The 18,109-nt window shown below is 41.9% G+C and overlaps 1 protein-coding gene across 2 annotated transcripts; it reads right to left on the reverse strand.

Moving 5' to 3' along the window:
• Positions 1 to 7,700: 7,700 nt before the first annotated feature.
• Positions 7,701 to 17,815, reverse strand: CCDC14 (coiled-coil domain containing 14). 2 transcript variants are annotated; one of them, XM_058028372.1, is made up of 13 exons: positions 17,773 to 17,815; positions 16,756 to 16,811; positions 16,208 to 16,271; positions 15,451 to 15,523; positions 15,216 to 15,356; positions 13,991 to 14,227; positions 13,807 to 13,901; positions 12,310 to 12,868; positions 11,641 to 11,782; positions 10,965 to 11,044; positions 10,308 to 10,526; positions 10,090 to 10,222; positions 7,701 to 9,024 (listed from the first exon to the last, which is right to left on the reverse strand). In XM_058028372.1, the coding sequence occupies exons 1-13, from the start codon at positions 17,803 to 17,805 to the stop codon at positions 8,052 to 8,054; spliced, it is 2,805 nt and encodes a 934-aa protein (XP_057884355.1). In that variant the 5' UTR covers positions 17,806 to 17,815; the 3' UTR covers positions 7,701 to 8,051. The 2 variants fall into 2 exon arrangements, with proteins under 2 accessions (XP_057884355.1, XP_057884354.1); XM_058028371.1 differs by lacking the exon at positions 17,773 to 17,815 and adding an exon at positions 17,260 to 17,618.
• Positions 17,816 to 18,109: the final 294 nt, after the last annotated feature.

The raw sequence follows: 18,109 nt of genomic DNA on the forward strand, positions 1-18,109 counted from the left end.
AGCCCTTTCCTTGAGAAATGAGGGAAGATGAGGGAAGAAATAAGGGTGAAATGAGGCAGAAATGAGAGAAGTGAGACACATTCCTAGATGTGTCTGTCTAATAAGATGGGCAGCACTATTTTACCTTGCACCTTTAGAGCACTCAATTGTGCTTAAATGACTCCAGATGACCAGAGTTAACCAGGAGAGCTGCAAAGCCCCAACAGTCATATAACAAAGCAAGTTTTTGCTGTATTTATGTCTCACAAAACTTACAGACTTCACTGTGCTCTGAGCTCTCCAGGAGCACTGCACATCCAGTGCAAAGATGCCAGCAGAGGTCCAGCATTAGGGCTCAGGGGTGACACAGAAAGGCCTCAGTGGTGAAGGGGAAAGGCCAGGATAGCTTCAGCTGAATTTCCATGGAAATATCTCCTGAGAGATCAGGGCTATCACAGTCACTGCTTCCACCTTCTGCAGGTATCTAGGGATTCTTTTAAGCTTTCACTGAAACATAGAAATTATTTGCAAGGAAAATAAATAGGACAAAACATGATTTCCTCCAAATGTGTTTGGTACATTCAAGGCTCAGGTAGGAGATTGCTGATGGAGTTCCACTGCCACACAAACAATATAATCAGATATGGGAAAAGTGCTTATGAAAAATCCTGCTGAAAACTGCAGTTTAGCAAGAAGTTCAACAGCAATTCCTTGCCCAGCCTAATTAGAAAATGGGAAAATGGGAGCACAATGGGGGCAAAGAATATTGCAATTCATATGAGAATATAGCAATTTATTATCAATTATGGATGGAGTAGGAGGACCAGAATTAGCAAGCTTAGCTAACACATCCTGTCAGCTATTAGCTTCTCTGTTAAATAGTGATAGGACTGAATAATCTAACAAATACAGGTTCTGATCCTAAAACTGAGATGCAGAGGTCCTTCACAGGCTCAGAGCTGAGGTACTTTGATTTACAAGTACACAGACTTTTACAATCATGCTTTGGGGAACTTGGCTTGGAGGGTCCCTGGAAGTTGGAGCTATGATTTATAATGAACTACCCACAGACATTCAGACTCCATTATGGTAAGAGTTGTTTTCTCCAGTGGATAACTGAGGAAGAATCTTATCCTGGTAAGGGTTGCACTGGAAGGAAGATGGGAGCAGACTCATATACAACGTGGTATTTGCAAGGAGAGAAGTATGGCAGGAAGGAAATGGAAAGGCTTTAATATATAAGCATAAAACCACAAAGATTAGACCAAGAAATGCAAAACTGCTCCAGAGGAAAAGAGCACAGTCTGTCAGTGTTATTCAGTGTAATAGCACACAGAAGGAACACATTAATTGTAACCTTGACTCAATTGTCAATACTCACAAGAGGTGGATGGGAACAACAAGACCAGTTAATGTCCCCTAAAACTGCCAGAATAACTTCTTTAAAACCCTGCAAACCCACAAACATTAAATCCCTGGTGACTTGGCATATTACACCGCCAGGCTGTCTGAGCACAGGCTGAGAATGATCAATTACAAGCCTTGTGACTCGAGTAATGAATCTTGTCGCAAGCCTGTAAAGTAAACTTCAAAAGGAGAAGGGTTCTTCTGCTAATTTTTGGAGCACTGAACGACTTTTCAACAAAACCCAGGCACTTTAGAGTGATTTTCATTTGCAGTCTTCCCAGGTCTTGGTTAAAGGGAAACCAGACTTTGGGTGCATTTTGTGCATTCCTGTTTAAAAGGTGAAAAAGCTGCTGCTCAGTTACTTCAGCAGCTGAAGGAGCCAACTGAGGGGAAATTTCTAGGCTTTTAGAAGTTGTTTCTGGAATTTAGGAGCAAAATGTTTCTAATTGTGGCTTCTGTGGGATGAAATGACTGATGAAACAGTGTATTTGGAAGATGTGGCCAAATCCAAAACAACCACTTTCTGCAGCACGGCTGGATGACAACAGCTTTTGTTGTAGCTGAGTAAAGCAGTGGTTTAAAAATGCCCAGAGCTGTTTACAGGGGAGGAAAATCAGCTTCAGATAACTTTTAGAAATGGCCCCTTTTATAGTGTCATGGGCATGAAATGTAGATATCACCCAAGATCATGCCCAAGACCCTTAAGCAAGAAGGGACCAAGCACTGCAGGCACAGGACTACACCCTGTCACTTTTGGAACCTTTGGTGGAAGTTTCCAAGAAGGCCATCAGAATAGATTTAGCAAACATCTCAGTAATTTAAAATATTAATGGTGAACATGTGTTGTAACTGCAGTTAATTAAGCGTTGATAAAAGAATCTGAGCATAAACAATTACACACTCCCTGGAATATTTCCTAAGCAGCACCAACAATAGCAGCTCTGCTGTGCACACACTGAGGCAGCCTCAGGAACCAGCAGTGCCTGAGTCTTCTCCATGGCTTTGGGGTGATGGTTCCTGCTCTTGTTTCCAGAGCCAGCTGCTGGGAGAGAGCTCTGCTGCAGGGACTGTGCTCTGAGCCCAGCTCTTGGAGCAGGGGATGCTCTTAACCCTTTTGTAAGGATTAGGGCTGGATTATGATAGCAAAAGTGGAGTAAAGAGAGTGGTGGCACATGAGGGAGTGTTTGATGTGTGCTCACCCAACACAGGGCAGGGTGGTGACTCCACAGTCTGTACACACCCTGCTCACTGTCATCTCACATGCCATTGTGATTGCAGGGGTGAAGGGAAGGTTGGTAGTGACTCTCAGAGGCTTCCCAACAGCACAACAGTGATTGCAGGACCTTGTTCAGGAATGCTTCTGGGAAGAAGTAGGAAGCTTACACAGGCAGATGCCTATCTTTGCTCAGCAGATACCTGAGCAAATTGGACTGATGATGGATAGTGTTTTTAAAATAAAAATAGTGAGTGCTTTTGAAAAACTCACTTCAAAATCTGATCTGAGCCTGCTGTTCCTCAGTCAATGACTGCTATTAAAGGAGTCAAACTCTTGCTTCAGTGCTCACAGGGTGGCTCCACTGCTCTCTCACACAGAGGGTCATGGTTTAAAAGATGGGCAAGGTGCCAACCTTGTTTTACCAAGTGTTTTACCAAGTGTTTGGGTGTCACAGAGGGAAGGTGAAAATCAGTAGTCCTTGAATGTCATGTTGTTGCCCAGGGGACGTAAAATGCCATGCTGAAAATTCTTTGAGTGGAAATGAAACTTTGGTTGGAGACAAGACTTGTGCTGGAGAGAGCTCAGTGTCATGGTGAACAGCTTCATTCCTGCAGATTGGCAGGGAAGGGGAATGAAGGTTCAGGGAATATACAGGAACATCTTCCCAGTGTTGTCTGTCTGAAGCCTTGAGGAGTGGAGGAAAGTACTTGGCCCTGGTTTGCTTTTGTTTCTTGGAAAGGGGGTGCTGGAGCAAGGGTGATGTTGGGATGATCTTACTAGTGAGACTAACTATGGAAGAGAACTGGCATTCCCCAGGGAATAAAGAGAACCAGAAAATGATGATAAAGCTATTTATATTCTAGATTATGCCAAGAAAAATATTTTACACTTAGCTTAATATCATAATTGCAAGTCCAAAAGCACTGCTAGCTTCTAAATACAGAATAGAATCTGGGAGGAGGCAGTAAGAAAATATATGTTTTGGCTTTATGATTGCAGCAGAGAAATAGCCAGAATTCATCGTGGGCTTGGACAAAACCAGGAGTCTTTAAAGAAATAATACTTCTAAGTGGTCTTTAGACATTCAAATGCCTAAAGAGCCTATAAACCACATAATGTTAGCTGGAACACAGATGGCCACTACATGTTGAGCTGTTTAAGCTGCTCTTTTTGCAGTCAGTGAAACACTGATTTTACACTGTCTTTGGAACACAGTGTAAAAACTTCAGTAATGGATATTCCCATGAATGCAAAAAGCAGATTTTCAGCATGTTCCCCTGCCTCTGAACTTGCAATACTACTGGTGTCACTTCATGACTGGGGATTGTTCCATGCCTGTGCACTGTGACTGCAGCCTTGTGGGGAGCCCAGAGTACAATGAGAACCTTTGGATAACATTCTCTCCATTCTGTGCCCTGATAAACAGAAGATGTCTGTGAAAGCATTGGGCTTTCAGTTCACCTTGGTGTTTGCTCTTCAAATAGTGAAACATTCACTGATGATGCTTTTAGGTACAACACAGGATCTGTGTAAATCTGAATTTCATGGCTGAGGCATCTTGCTCACACACAGTTTCACCCCTGAAAAAGATCCTCATGTTACTGTGGCATTTCCACCAAGCCTTGAGAGGGAAAGCAGTGTGGACTGCCTACAGAGAGGCACATTTCCCTTACCTCACTGCAGTAAAAGGCAAAAATCTACAGTGAATACACTTCCCAAGACTGTTAAAGAACATAGAAACAATTAATTTTCACAGATTAAGAGAAACCTGGAGACTAAAGAAACTATTTTCTTCTCTACCAAAAAGATTTCTCAGTAAAAACAAACTCAGCCTATGCTTATGCTGAAGAGAGACCTGAACACCTGCAATACAGATCAAAGGCTGGGGGACAGTTCTCTTCAGGCTCCTGTCTGGTTACAGCTCAAATTGCAAGAACAGTCATGAGAGTGACAGTGATTCTGGATTTCACCTTAAAGCAGAGGTTAAATGAGCTCAGCAATAAGACCTCATCTCCTGCTTGGCTCCTCTGTACCCAAGGCTCTGCAGGCAAAAGCCCTGACCCATGTAACTGAACACTCCAGAATACCCCGACAGCTGGCTGAAGGAGAACATCTTGAAGAACCACTTGAGATGGCCTGCCTGAGCTTAATTGGAAACAGGTAATTAGTGTGGGTAGTCTGATCTACCTAGGATACTTCAGAGCTAAATCTGTGTTTGGACTGAATTATCTGTCATACCCACTTCAATATACAAAATCTGACTCAACATTTTCATCTCTTCTGGTAAATTCTGGTGCTGTGGCAGGTGTGCAGACCTGTCCTGGCTGACCAAACTTGAATAATCATCTACACTATTTGGGGATCACTGACATGACTAAACCTATGACTTTATTTTATTTTTTTAATTTTTTTTTTTTTGCCTTAGCCTGATGTAACAAAGGAAATGTTTCTTTCCCTTCTAAGGAAAAAGATCACCCTTGTTAGGAATGCCTGCATTAAGTCAGAGACTTAAGAAACATACTTGAGGTAACACTAGCAATCCATGGTTTGTTTGGATTTTTTTAATACACATTTTGTGAAATATTGAGGTCTAAAACCTCCCTGCCATAGGTAAGTGAATGATGTTGCCACTTGACCTCGACTGGTGTCCCAGGTAACTCATTAGCACACACAGATGCAATATTTACTTCAGCAAATAAGGCAGGTTTTGTTCCTTGTGAAGTTTTTGATGGAATTGGGCACAGTAGTAAGACAGCAATCCTCTGTGTTTGCAGGGAGCCATTACCATTCCCCAGTTCTTGGAATGGGACATTGGATTATAGGCACTCATTGCTCAAGAAAGCAGAGCAGGGTTAAACTCAGGTACTCTGCCCCATCTTTTCTAGGTTCCACAAAGGGTTCATAAAGGGAAAAGATCTTGATGACATGTTTGAAGAGTTTCTTTTCTTTCCACATCACTGGATGGCACAGATGTCAACTTCACAGAACATGATTTGTTAAAATTAAACTCTTGTAACTTCTGTGTTTACAAGAAAAGCCTAGATGATGTTACACATCATAGAATGGTTTGGGCTGGAGGGGATGAAAATAGCCTCTAGTTCCAAGCCCCTGCCCTAGGCAGGGACGTGGTCCCTTACAGCAGATTGTTCAAAGCCTAGAACAGCCTGTTCAGCCCGGCCTCAAACACTTCCAGGGATGAGACAGTCACAACTTTTGTGGGAAACTTCCTCCAGTGCCTCACCAGCCTCATAGTGAAGATTTTTTTATAATATTAAATAATGATCACTGATGTTGCAGTTTGAGCAGTTCAAGTTAATCCATAGAACAGGTGTTTCCCAGCAGCTATTACTGAACACAGAACAGTGCACATTCATAATGCCCATATATGTGAAATTCTATATTTCATTAATAGCTCTGATTGACATACTGGAGTACAAAACAAAGGACTGTTTTTAAAAAAAATCTCCTCCTTTCTGTCTCTTCCTCGGAAATGGGGGACACATTTCCAACCTGCTCCTATGTCTTTATGCCCAGGAGTGTTGTCCAGTAGTCACCTCCTGCTTTCAGAGAACTGACTTCATAAGGACAAAGAGGAAAGATGGTACAAGTAAGATGGTGAAACATCTTCCCCCACAGGTAAAAGTGAATGGAAATGCTCCCAACACAAGAGCAACATGCTTGGGCATCCTGACACCACAGCTGCCTTTGACAGGCTGCAGTTAGTTTTGGCGAGGAAGAAGACTCTCTTTCAAGTCTTGGGTGCAAGGAGAAAATTGAATGAGTTGTCTACTAGTGAATGTTCTTCCCATCTTTTTTCAGGTTTCTTGTGAGTTCTAAAGATTAGAATTTATTGTAGCTTGTCTTTAACCCACTCCATAATAATTGTTTAAATCTTGCTTAGCTTCTACACTGAAACTACTTGTAAATACTTAATTAAAACCTGTTCACTTTGATACCATCAACCTTATTTTGAATCTGAGCATGAGGAGTGTGGAGAATACTGAGAAATCCAGGCCAAGCCTTAAAAGCATTCTAAATGACTGAAGTCACTATTTAGTCTAACTTTCCTTGTGCAAAGCAGGAGTGCCAGTTGGCATCTTCTGAAGTGTGTGCTCTCTTCATACCTTTGTATGACTCAATCACCAGTAACTAAAATAACCAGAGCTGCTCCTCAGCACAATGCATGGACAGCATCCTAACTTTAAATATGTCCACACAAGCAGATGACCACAAGGGACTTTTCTCCTACATGGAAACATACAAGAAAAGAGTGCCAGGAAGAACAACAATGTTTTCTAGGAAAAAAATAATAGGCAATTCTGCAGAAAAAGCAGTCTTAAATTCAGGTCTGCATACCGCTGTTGCTTTTCCAAAGATATTCTCCCTGACAACAGCTCTGAAGCATTGCTGAGGGTACAAGAGGCACAGAATGGCAGGAATGGTATTTTCCTCCACCTGTAATTTAAACACTTACATTATGCATATATTGAGACTGAGATGTGCTAAAGCCTGTCAGGGAGAACCACAGACTGGAATCATTCCCTGCTCCAGTCCCATTCCTGTGAGAGCCAATTCAGGTGATTCAGTCAGACTCTCTGTATTTATGTCCAAGAGATGTTTGACCCCTCAGCAATTGTAGAATTTTCATGCCTTCCTCAGGCTGTATATTCTGGTGCTTTCCTAACTGTACTGGTTTGCCAACTTTCAGCTAAAGCCTCATTTGTCTCCTTTGTGTCAGCTCTGTTGCTTCTGTTCCTCAGCATCTTTCTGTTCTGTGTTTATTCACTGGTACTACATCCCCTTTTACTTTAGATAAAAGCAAATATTTGTAAAAGCATGCCCTATAACAGGATTGTAGAAAGCAATGGAAGTTTGATGATCCTTTTCTTGCCCTTGTCTGGACTCTCCGTTTCATCAACTTCCTTGAAGTACAGTGCAAAGAGAAAATAGTTTTAGCATTGGTGAGTGAAAAGGGATTTCTTCATGTATTTCATAGGACATATCATACACTAAAAATCCCATAGTGATGGCTGCCTTTATTTTTGGAATAGCATAATCCTGACTTAGCAAGTGCAACTCTCAGCACTGCTCTGTAACTTGCTCCTCCCTGGTCTCTACCTGTGGAACCTCTTGCTCATGTGCAGCACCTTACAAAAGTTCTTAGGGGAAAGAAAAAAACCACAAGTAAATGAGTGCATTTAATTTTGCAAGTCAAGAGTATAAAATAATTTAAAAAGCCATTTATATTTTATATAAAAAGCCAGTTATTTCAAGTTGAACACATCAAGGGGAATAGCACCACAGCCTAATGAGGAACAAATTCTATCCATAATTGAGACAGCTAGGAACAAGCTGTTACATACAAATATACATATCAGTACCATACTTAATATACTTCAGAAAAACTTAATTTATCCAAATAGCTGCAGCCCATTTTGCTTCCTCAAACTCATTGTTTCCTCATGTTACTTTGCAGAGTCCTTTGTAACCTAGCTATGTTGGCATCCAGGGCTGCTAAGCTATTTTTAAAGTCCTCTTCATCTCGAGAAGTAAATGTTGAGAAAGAAGATGCACTCCAGTCAGACCTCCCTGAGAAATCATCAAATGAAATGCAGCTAAAATCAGCTGCTTCACTGCCTGTTTTCTGAGAGATCCCTGCTGGAAATGGCATTGGTGCACAAGGGTATGGACCAGGCTGAGGCTGCTCTGCTTTATCCATGACATCTTTTGCAGCCCCACTTGGAATGCCTCTTGGTCTCAGGACTTGGTCTCCTTCTGGCTTTGCTTTACCCCCTGTAACTTCAGGAGTGTTTTCCACAGTCTTTTTCACACTGTACCCAGCATTTAATTTATCCACCAGAGTTGGATCCTCACATCCATACTGCTGCACAGAGCCTGGGAGCTCACAGTGGTAATCCAGCCTCTGACAAGCCCCTCTGCTCTGGGGTGGCACACCACTTCTTCCAGAGACTGGCTGCTGTTTTTTAGAGGCACTGCTGGTCAGTGGAATATAAATTGTCTCATCCAGCTTGGTCTGGTCATCTAGTAAAGTTCCAGAATCACTCCCTGTTTCTGCATCTTGCTTCCATGGAGCTGGTGGTCCTCTGGGAGCTGATGTTTGTTCTTCTGTGAATGTACTGTTAATTTTACTTCCTTCAGCAGCAAACTTGTCATAGGACAGACTTTTCCTTTCTATTTCTCCAATTTTATTTGGGAACTGAAGGTCCGGATCTATCAAAATATGATCCATTTCTAATGTTTTAAGGTAAGTCATTACTGAAGTACTCCCAGGAAACAGTTCAGGTTGCATCTGCTTTTCATGGTCTTCCAAATGAGACTTTGAGAGAAATTTCTCAGGTTTGGGTCTAACACTGTCCCCTGTGAGGTCAGACAGAAGCTTGGCCATGCTGCCCTGCAAGGTTCTGTCAGGGTAAAATCAACCAAACAGATTCAAAATCAGTCACCAAAAATAAATAATTAAAAACTTTTCTATAGGAAACAAACATTAGATTTATCAGGCTGTGGCAAAGTTGCAATGCACTCTCTAGATATTGTTATATGTGAACCAATTCCAAGTTTTTTGAATTCTTTTTAGCTCACTGTGGCTAAAAAGTAACAAAAATATCACAACCCAATGAAGTTCTCCAGATTATTGCTGGTGTACCTGCTTTGAGCAGCACACAATGAAATAAATTGATGCCAAGAAACTGCTACAAAGCAGATAGAAGCAGTTACCAAAATTACTAAGAAAGGTTTTCTGAATTATTCTTCCCATTGCATCTAAATAAAAAAACATAATAAAAGAAATAATTCTTGTAACTTACTGCTCTGTCCATCAAAAGAGATGAACATTTAGATATTTGCTCTAGCATATACACACACACATGTGTGTAATGTGACATCATTCTACCACCACCTGGTGGTCAGCACAGCAGTCACAGAAGTGTCTAAACCTCTACAGAAGCATTTGAAATGTCTATCCAAAATATTCTGCTGTTCCAATCAGTCCCAACTAAAAATATAGCACACAACAGTTTTTTCTTCTCAGCACAACATATCCAAAGCAATTGTAGATACACACCACTAGGCAGCTGCAAAAAGCTATTTATATCTCCCAGCTTGCCACTATTTTCAAGATAAAATAAATTCACAGCAATAGTTCTTTTTGGCTAATAGATCCTTACAGATCTAATTATTAGGAGTTAAGACTTCACATAAGTTATGGCAGATAGTATGTTACTTTACCACAGAATTGAAGTCACAGAATATGACACCTCTGTTTTAAAACAAAATTATAGCAGCATTGTAACAAAATGAACTTTAAAGAGAAGGTTTAGCTTATGTGACCTCCCACTACCAAGATACTAAGACCACAGCAATCCACAGGATGGGAAAAAAAAAAACCCAAAACCCCAAGGAATAAGAAAGATTTTTAAAAAAGAAAAATAATGTCAGGAGGCCAAAAAAAAAACCTTAGCCAACAGTACCTGGTTAATTCCCTCAGTCTCTTAACTTCTGCATCACGCTGACGTAATGTTATACCCAAAATCTTGTTTTCTTTCTCTGCAGCTTCCAGCTTAAACTGAAGGCTCTTCACAGTTCCTAATGCCTCTTCCACTTCTGAAATGCCAACAAGAACTTACACAATTACTTCTTTTGACTTTTAAAATGCTAAACAAAGAATAACCAAATTGAAAACACGCACCAATCTTGAGCTTGGTGGAATGAATGTCATAATGCTGCTTGTTTTCTAGCAATTCTTCTTCTTTATCTTGAATAGCTTTTGCAAGATGTTTATTTTCTTCTTTCTGACTTTCTATTATTTTCAGTAGTTCTTCATTTTTAGTCTGCAGTGAATCAAGGCCTTTCTGTGATTCTTTCAATTGACTCTGGAGCATCATATTCAAGGACTGCAAAGAAACCACTACCAAAGGTAAAACATAAAATGTTTAAGTTTTTTGTGTGGTAGCTTGAATTTCTAAACCAAACTGAGTTTTATAATTATCTTGGTAATATGAACTTTGGTGACAGATAGAAGGGTTGTGGGGTGTTTTTTCAACAAGATAAATCTCAAGCTTTCTTCTTAATTATTTAATCAGTCATCTTCATTTTCAGAGGCACACAAGCAAAAATAACCTGCTTGGCAGCTGAAGAGCCAAATCCTAGTATGTGGAGTCTAAAACAGCCCAACACTCCATGCAAATGCAGTTCCAGCATTAAACCCCCTTCGTTCAGCTACCACTAAAGGCCACAATACATACAGACATATGAAACTACAGATATATAAATTAAAAATTATATATCTATGGTAATAAAGCTTTAACAAATATACCCCGATCAAGCAAAATTATTGGTACTTTACATTCATAGCTGCAGCTCTGTCCAGATGTCTTCTCACTGCTTTCTTGTTCTCTAAGTTGCTGGTTTAATATTCTTAGTCTCCTAAATGTGAATTGTGAAAAAATACAAATTCAGAAATATTAGAATACACTCAAAAGGACTGCACTTTAAATTAATCTGGTGAGAAGTTGCTTTTGAGAATTAAATGTTAGGGAATATTTCAGAAACATAAAGAAGTCTTAATAACATATTTTTCTTACATTCTGGTACTTCTTCAACACAAAAGACCCTTTCCAAGTATCTGATAAATATCTGGTATATAGCCCCTCTCCTGAAGTAAATGCTACCCAGTTATGTTGTAACCCTCTGAAATGAGAGACACTTTTGCATTGAGAATAAACTACAAAAAGAACATGAGCAGGCTAACTCTGTCTTGTTAGTGCAGTTTTCAGAGTGATGCATTCACCCCACCCAGTCAAAGGCCCTGTCATGAGGTAACTGATACTACCAAAATACCAAAGCCATGCTGTGTTAATTATTGCTTTTTGGAGTGTATGGCCTTAGCAGCACACTTTCTAATTCACAAATATTGCCCAGACAAGAAGGGAAGAGCCTTAAGAGAGGCAACTGAAGGCAGAGCAGTTGGAGGTGCTGTAGGTGCAGGGCAGTGAGGCCAGGCTCCCCGAGCAGCTCCCCACCTGCGCAGCTGCGCGTTCTCACTGCGCAGGGGCTGCAGAGCCAGAGCTATTTCAGCCTGGAGATTCCTGCTTCCCACCACAGCTGGGAGCAGGGAGACAGAGTCCTCCACTTCACTCATCAACCTCAGCACTTCTGAGTCACCTGCAGGAAGTGAGGGAAGAAAGAGACTCCATAAACCTATAAATCTGTAATATAACTAATGTTTTACATGTGATTAAGCAATCTGCAAAGTGATTTAATAGTAGCTGGTGGTTTTTTCCCCCAAGAAAATTTAATCTTTAACTAGATTTATTTTAAATTGTTAAGCTTGAGTATGAAAACTATGCTTTACATCCTCAATAAAAAACAGCCCACCATCTTTCCAACCAGCCTAGGTGGGACTGCTATTGCAATCTGTCCACACCAGGACCCTTCTCAGTGGAAAGCTCTGTATGTGGAATAGCAACAATTTTGATCTTGCTGTCAGGATAAGATTAAAATATTATAAAAATAATTTAATACTTATCCAGAGTGAATCCTGAAGGTTTTACAGCTGTGAAAAGCCACAGTAAGAAGTCACATATCACCTGACACATACAACTTGCATAAACTGAAGTGCTCACTCCTTTAATCGAGCTCTTGTGTTATTTGTATGTAATAACTCTAGTGCACAATGAAAATGTCCTCACCTTGATCTGTTACCAGTGCTCTGAGCTCACCCAGAAGATACTTTACAGTCCTAACTTTATGGGCTGTTTCTTCTGGACTTTCTTTTCTAGATTTTACACCTTTCTTCACACAACTTGTCTTGCAGCTGCTATCTTTCACTGGGGACACATCAAGTACATCCAATTCCTCTTCTTCACTGACCAGGTCCTCACTGTGCTCCTCAGGAGTATCCTCCTCTGTGTCACATGAGCCATCATGCTTTGCTGGACAGTGATGATGGCCCCTCTGCTCAGTCCTGCCATTCAGCACCTCATGGGATTGTAACAGGGCCTGTATGCACCTCATCAAATCTGCTTCTTTTACCTGCTGCTCCTGGCCTGGGGCCACCTCTCCGGCACAAGGTGTTGGCACCAATGCAGGCACTGAAGGGGTTAATGCTCCTGGTGCTGTACAGGGGATCACACCAGGAACAGCAGTTCCAGACTGTGTTTGTGCAGCAGCAGCAGGAGAAACCACTGGGCAAACCACAGGTCCTCCCATCTCTGGCACACATTCATTGGCACTGTCTACAGGAACTCCCTGCATAAAAGATATTTTAATTAAACAAAAAATTAACATGATTTTTAAATCTTTAGGAGAAGAATCCCAAACAGCACTACCCTTGTCTGACTCAATGTAAACTTGTTCATTCTTTGCTAATTATAAGAACTACAAATTAATAATGGAATAATTTTCCTGTATAATAAGGAGGACTTAAAATGTAAATCTGATTTAGATTACCGTTAATGTTATTGGCAACATTAAAGCACAGTTCTTTTACAGCTGTTCTGTAATGAAAACCCTCAGCAGTTTCTTAAATCCAAGCAAAACAGGGAAGAAAAGAAATATAAAGGACAACACTGTTACCTTTCAGTATTTTAAGTAGGTGAATTTTTTAAAAGTCAGGGTCATCACTAGCTATACATGGACTGCCTGCAGATGGAAGGTAAATCTACAGTCTTACAGATTCAAGGTAAATTCCAGCCCTTTGCTACATTTCCTGAGGTGGCAGCTGGTATTCTCTATCATCTCTATTCTATACCCTGAAATACACAGGCACATGTGACTCCAAGATAACACAGCATGTCTGAAGAAATAATTGCCTTGATCACTGGCAGGGAAAGCTCCATATGATATATGAATTCTTCTGTCAGAAGTTGCTTAATGATCCTAGTGTGCATTACTGAGAATGCAATTAACAGTAATCAATAATTTCCTGCACTTTCCATGTTTGCTGCACTTTACAGAATTCCCCAGGCAGAAGCAAGCAGCCAGCTGAAATGCCTCCAATTTCAATTTTTGGTGTCTACATAAAATGTGTTTTGAATAGCAGCGTTTTGTCTGAGCATCACTACAGTGTGAAATACACAATTTTTTAAAAGGGAAATTATTAGGAAAACTGACACAAGGAAATGTATAAATAAGTAGACAGTGCTAATTCAATGTTTATTGATAGTGAGAATCAAACTTTTACTTACTGACTGAGTGGATAAGGAATTAGCTGAATGCTGCAGGGATAGTGTTGATGTGGAGGTAGGTAAATGATAATTCAAAGCTGTAACATTTTGACATCCTAAAAGAAAACAACACTTATAGATCAGGGCAATGTGGGCAAAACTCATGCAGTTAAATAGTCAACTCTACATTAACAGTTCCACTAACCCTGGTTTGAGGTAGGAGAAGGAGCTACAGTAGGAATTTCATCGCTCTTCTGTGGGGGTTGGCCAGTTATCAGAGACATCTGAGTTTGCACATGCTCATACAGCTTCTGATATGCCCCAGGAGAGTGGTCACTGCAAGGCACATGATTTGATTGAACCATCTGAGTCTGTGCTGCACTGGAAAACTCCTTCTCAGCAGGTGTGGTAGATGAGGCAACTTTTCTATTTGATATTGGCACTGTAGAAAAAGGAAGAACAAAAAACTCCAGCTGAAGTTTCCTGTCTTCTTGATCTACACAAACCCATTGTATTGTCTGGCAGATTCTGGAAGGCTTCCTTGAAAACAGAAACAAAGATCCTATGGCCCAGGATACCACTCAGATTTTGATTCACCAGCAAATGAATCCATCAATTTTTTTCTTCCAGACAGAACAACCTAAACCAGTTGGACAGGCAGCTGTCCTTGAAGGAAGCACAGAAACTACAGAAGGTCAGTTCTAAAATAATTATTGAAATCTCTGCTTAGGTATAATTAAAACTCTGTAATTTTACAGTGCTGGGAAGAGATCAGCCACATGCTAACTTCCTACAATTCACAGTGGGGATTCTGCTACACACCTGTCCACAGGCCCCACTCATCTACTGGATTAAAAATTGCACAGAAGTGTGCAGAGAGGCAGAACTGATAATAAATGAAATATTTCCCCTGGGAGCAAAGCAGCTGACAGCACTCCATCTACCTTTCTATTCAGTGCTCTGGCCACTAAACCATTTGAGGTCGTGTCATTCCTAGTCACACTTCTCTGTTTCCACAAATCCTTCTTTGAGAAAAGCCTGGCTGGACACTGAACTTCAGATGAGTTTCTAGCTGTGGATCCTAAACTGAGACATAGGACTGCAATGTTTCCCTGTCCAAGAGAAACAGGGAAAGGGTATAACCATTCTCCTCCATACTTCCTACCAGATAAACCTGATAATGTTGATATTTGTAAACAGCTTCAACTTTCATGCACCTGAAGTTTGAACACCTGTGAATGTCAGTAATTGTTCAGTAAACATTTAAGGTTTCTAAAAGGTAATAATACATCCTTTTGTGGAACCAGCCCAGGATCAACCTGTAACAAATGGCAACAATTATTTGAAGCCTTGCTGAATCTCACTAAGTTGAGGAGTCTTTCAAGGTTGCTTGAACAAAAAATAAATCAAGCCTAAGAAAGCCCACTTACCAATTTCTTTTTGGACAGGGGAAGGAGTATTGATTCTTTTTAACCCTTTCTTCTTGGAAGTATTTCCTTTGGTTAGCAAAGGCTTGGAAGTACATTTAAAGGTAGTTGTTTTCCCAGATTGTTTATGGACAGCCTCCCTTCCTGGTATTAATTGAAAGAAAAAGTGGTCAACGAAACAAATCAAGAGAGTATTACAGAACCTAGAAATGTAACTTGTGTTTTCTATAGGTACAACCTGTAGCTTCCTTTTGTAAGATGGTCTTCAGTAAAGCTGCACAATGGTCAAGTCCATGATGAATAGTATCAGCCTGCACAAAGAGCACTGCAGTCAGTCAGTGAGTAGCACTGTTTCCTTTCAGTAAACCAAGATGCTGTTTTAGAGGTGAGTGTACCCCAATCTGCCACCAGACAAATAACAACTCATTAACAAAAAAATGTATCATTTCCCATGTACATTACATGGAGGTTTGCAAACACACAGATTCTGCAAAATAACTAAATTGTGTGTTGCACCCCTGTCCATTTGCTCCATTTGAGGTTAATTACAGGTATGTATTTTATTCTCATTTCCATGTACATTTAAACAATACAGCCTACTTGTATTTTGCAGACAACTGGCTCAGGACTACACAAAACCAGTTACTGCAGCACACACTGTGGTACTCTTTCCTCCCAACACAAAAAAGTAACAAGGGCAGCTGCTCTTCTCTGAGGGCCAGACCTTGTCCATAGGCAGCTTATTTGTTTGCAAAATGTATCCTGTGCCTTGAGGAGATCTGTCAGAGCCAAACTCACTGCACACAAAGCCCATTTGCTCCTATCTGTAAGATACAGTGCAGACACTCTTGCTTGCCTTGCAGGAGCAATTTCAGGTTCAGATGAAAATTAATTAGGATCTAAATTAATTTGGCTTTCTTCTGTTACTCAAGGTATTCCAATTTCTCTTCTCTTTAGATAACAGGGATGACTGTGTTAAAGAGCCATTTAATTACCTGACTGGCAGATTCAGTGGAACAGAATTTTACACCAGAATGGCATCCTTTCTTTAAGCCAAACCTGAAAAAGTGAAATTCACTGTTTATACCACTTAATGGGAAAAAAGTAAAACACCACTTACTTTCATTCAACAATAGCAAATAAAAGGAAATTAATTTCATCATGAAACACAGTAACTTTCTATTCCTGAAAACTTTGCATGGCTGCAACAAACATGTTAAGCAAATAATAACAATTACTTGTTTATTGACAATTTATGTCAAAGAAGAATTCAGTCTCTACTCAAGTCTTCTCTACAGCTAGTATTTATATAAATTCAGTCTTTCTATAAATAAAACACGATGAGTGAAATCTGTATTTTATATGCAAAATTTCTATTCAGTTTGTGCCTGTCTCTTCAAGGGCTGCTTAGAACATTTCCGTTCAAAATGTTTTATATATACACACAAGGATTTTTTGTTCAATTAAGGCATGACAAGTATAAGGCTTCCAAATGCTCACATATACACTCAGTTTAAAAGGGTATTAGTGAATAAGGTCTTACTGATTTCTTCCATTTGTTAGTTTAGTTGCTCCTGACAGCCTTCCAGAAGACAGAGCCTGTTGGTTACAGAAATACACCTTGATTTTTTAAAATATTTTCACAACACTTGAAGACTACTATTGCCCACCAATTCCAAGAACTTTTGCCAAGGTGGATTGGTCCAAGGGACATTACAGCTCTCAAGGCAAGGGTGCAACTGCTGCCAGTACAACCTGAGACTTGTGGGTTTCAATTCACAAAATACACCTTGACAGCAAGATGCTTTGTTAATTTCCACACATTTAAGGACTCACCAAGAGCTGATGTACAAATGTGTTTCAAATTGACACTATGCTTCATAAATCCAAACCTGAACTGTGGGGGCCTTAGGAATGATCTATGGCCAGAGCACACAGCACAGGAACTCAATCACAGTCACAGAATCCCAGCATGGGTGAGGCTGGAAGGGACACAGTGGCTCAAGCAGAGCATTCCAGAGCGCACGGCACAGCTCTGCATCCTGACCTGTTCCTGAGCATCTCCAGTGAGGGAGACTCCACATCCTCTCTGCACGACCTGTTCTTCCTGGTGTTCGGCTGGGACTCCCCGTGCATCGGTCTGTGCCCGCTGCCTCGTGTCCTGCTGCCCGGCCCCACCGGGCAGGGCCGGGCTCCATCCTCCCACACCCCTGCAGCCATTCATACACAGTGGTACGGCCCGCTCCCCGCCATCTCCTCTCGAGGCTGAACACAGAGCTGAACACACAGCCCCTCCAGCCTTTCCTCTTCAGACCCCACTGATCCCCGCTGCCTTCCGCTGGAGCCGCTCTCGGGCAGAGACAGCCCCAGCACGGCCCGCAGCGCCTCAGGACCGCCGTCAGCTGGCTGCGGTGCGAGCCGGGCTCGCCCTCGGAAGGCCCCACCTCGCGCAGGAGTCGTTATGGGGATCCCCCGACGCCCGCCCATCCCCCCGAGCACCCCCGGGCTCTGGCGAGGAGGCCCCGAACGAGACCCGCTCCCCGCCCCGGCCCTCACGCACCTTGCGCGGCCGCGCAGCACCCGGCGCGGCCATGGCCCGGCCCGGCCCCGCCCACTCCTGCCCCGCCCCCGCCGGCCAATCACCGCCCGGTCCGTCCGCGAGGGGGCGGGACTAATCCAGGGGGCGGGACTAACCACCCCGCCTCGCGGCGCGCCGGCGGGCGCGGGCGCGGGAAGGGGAAGAAGGTGAGCTAGGCAGCGCGGCCGGGGATTGGCGGAGAGCGGGCGAGGAGCGGACCAATAGGAGGTGAGAGGGGAAAGGGCGGGGCTAAGCGGGCCATGAGGGGAGGCGCGTGCCCGGCCCCGCCCCCTGCTCCCTGAGGGAACGCCCCTGGGGG

Source organism: Melospiza georgiana, chromosome 7, assembly GCF_028018845.1.
Source record: "Melospiza georgiana isolate bMelGeo1 chromosome 7, bMelGeo1.pri, whole genome shotgun sequence".
Lineage (NCBI taxonomy): Eukaryota > Metazoa > Chordata > Aves > Passeriformes > Passerellidae > Melospiza > Melospiza georgiana.

Excerpts from the sequence above, each read along its gene's own strand:
- CCDC14 (XM_058028371.1), bottom strand. The coding sequence starts at position 17,436 with ATGAATGGCTGCAGGGGTGTGGGAGGATGGAGCCCGGCCCTGCCCGGT. Across the intron at positions 14,228-15,215 it reads CCCTGTCCAAAAAGAAATTG|TGCCAATATCAAATAGAAAA; the intron begins GTAAGTGGGCTT and ends CTTTTTCTACAG. Across the intron at positions 11,045-11,640 it reads GAGAACGCGCAGCTGCGCAG|GAGACTAAGAATATTAAACC; the intron begins GTGGGGAGCTGC and ends ATTCACATTTAG.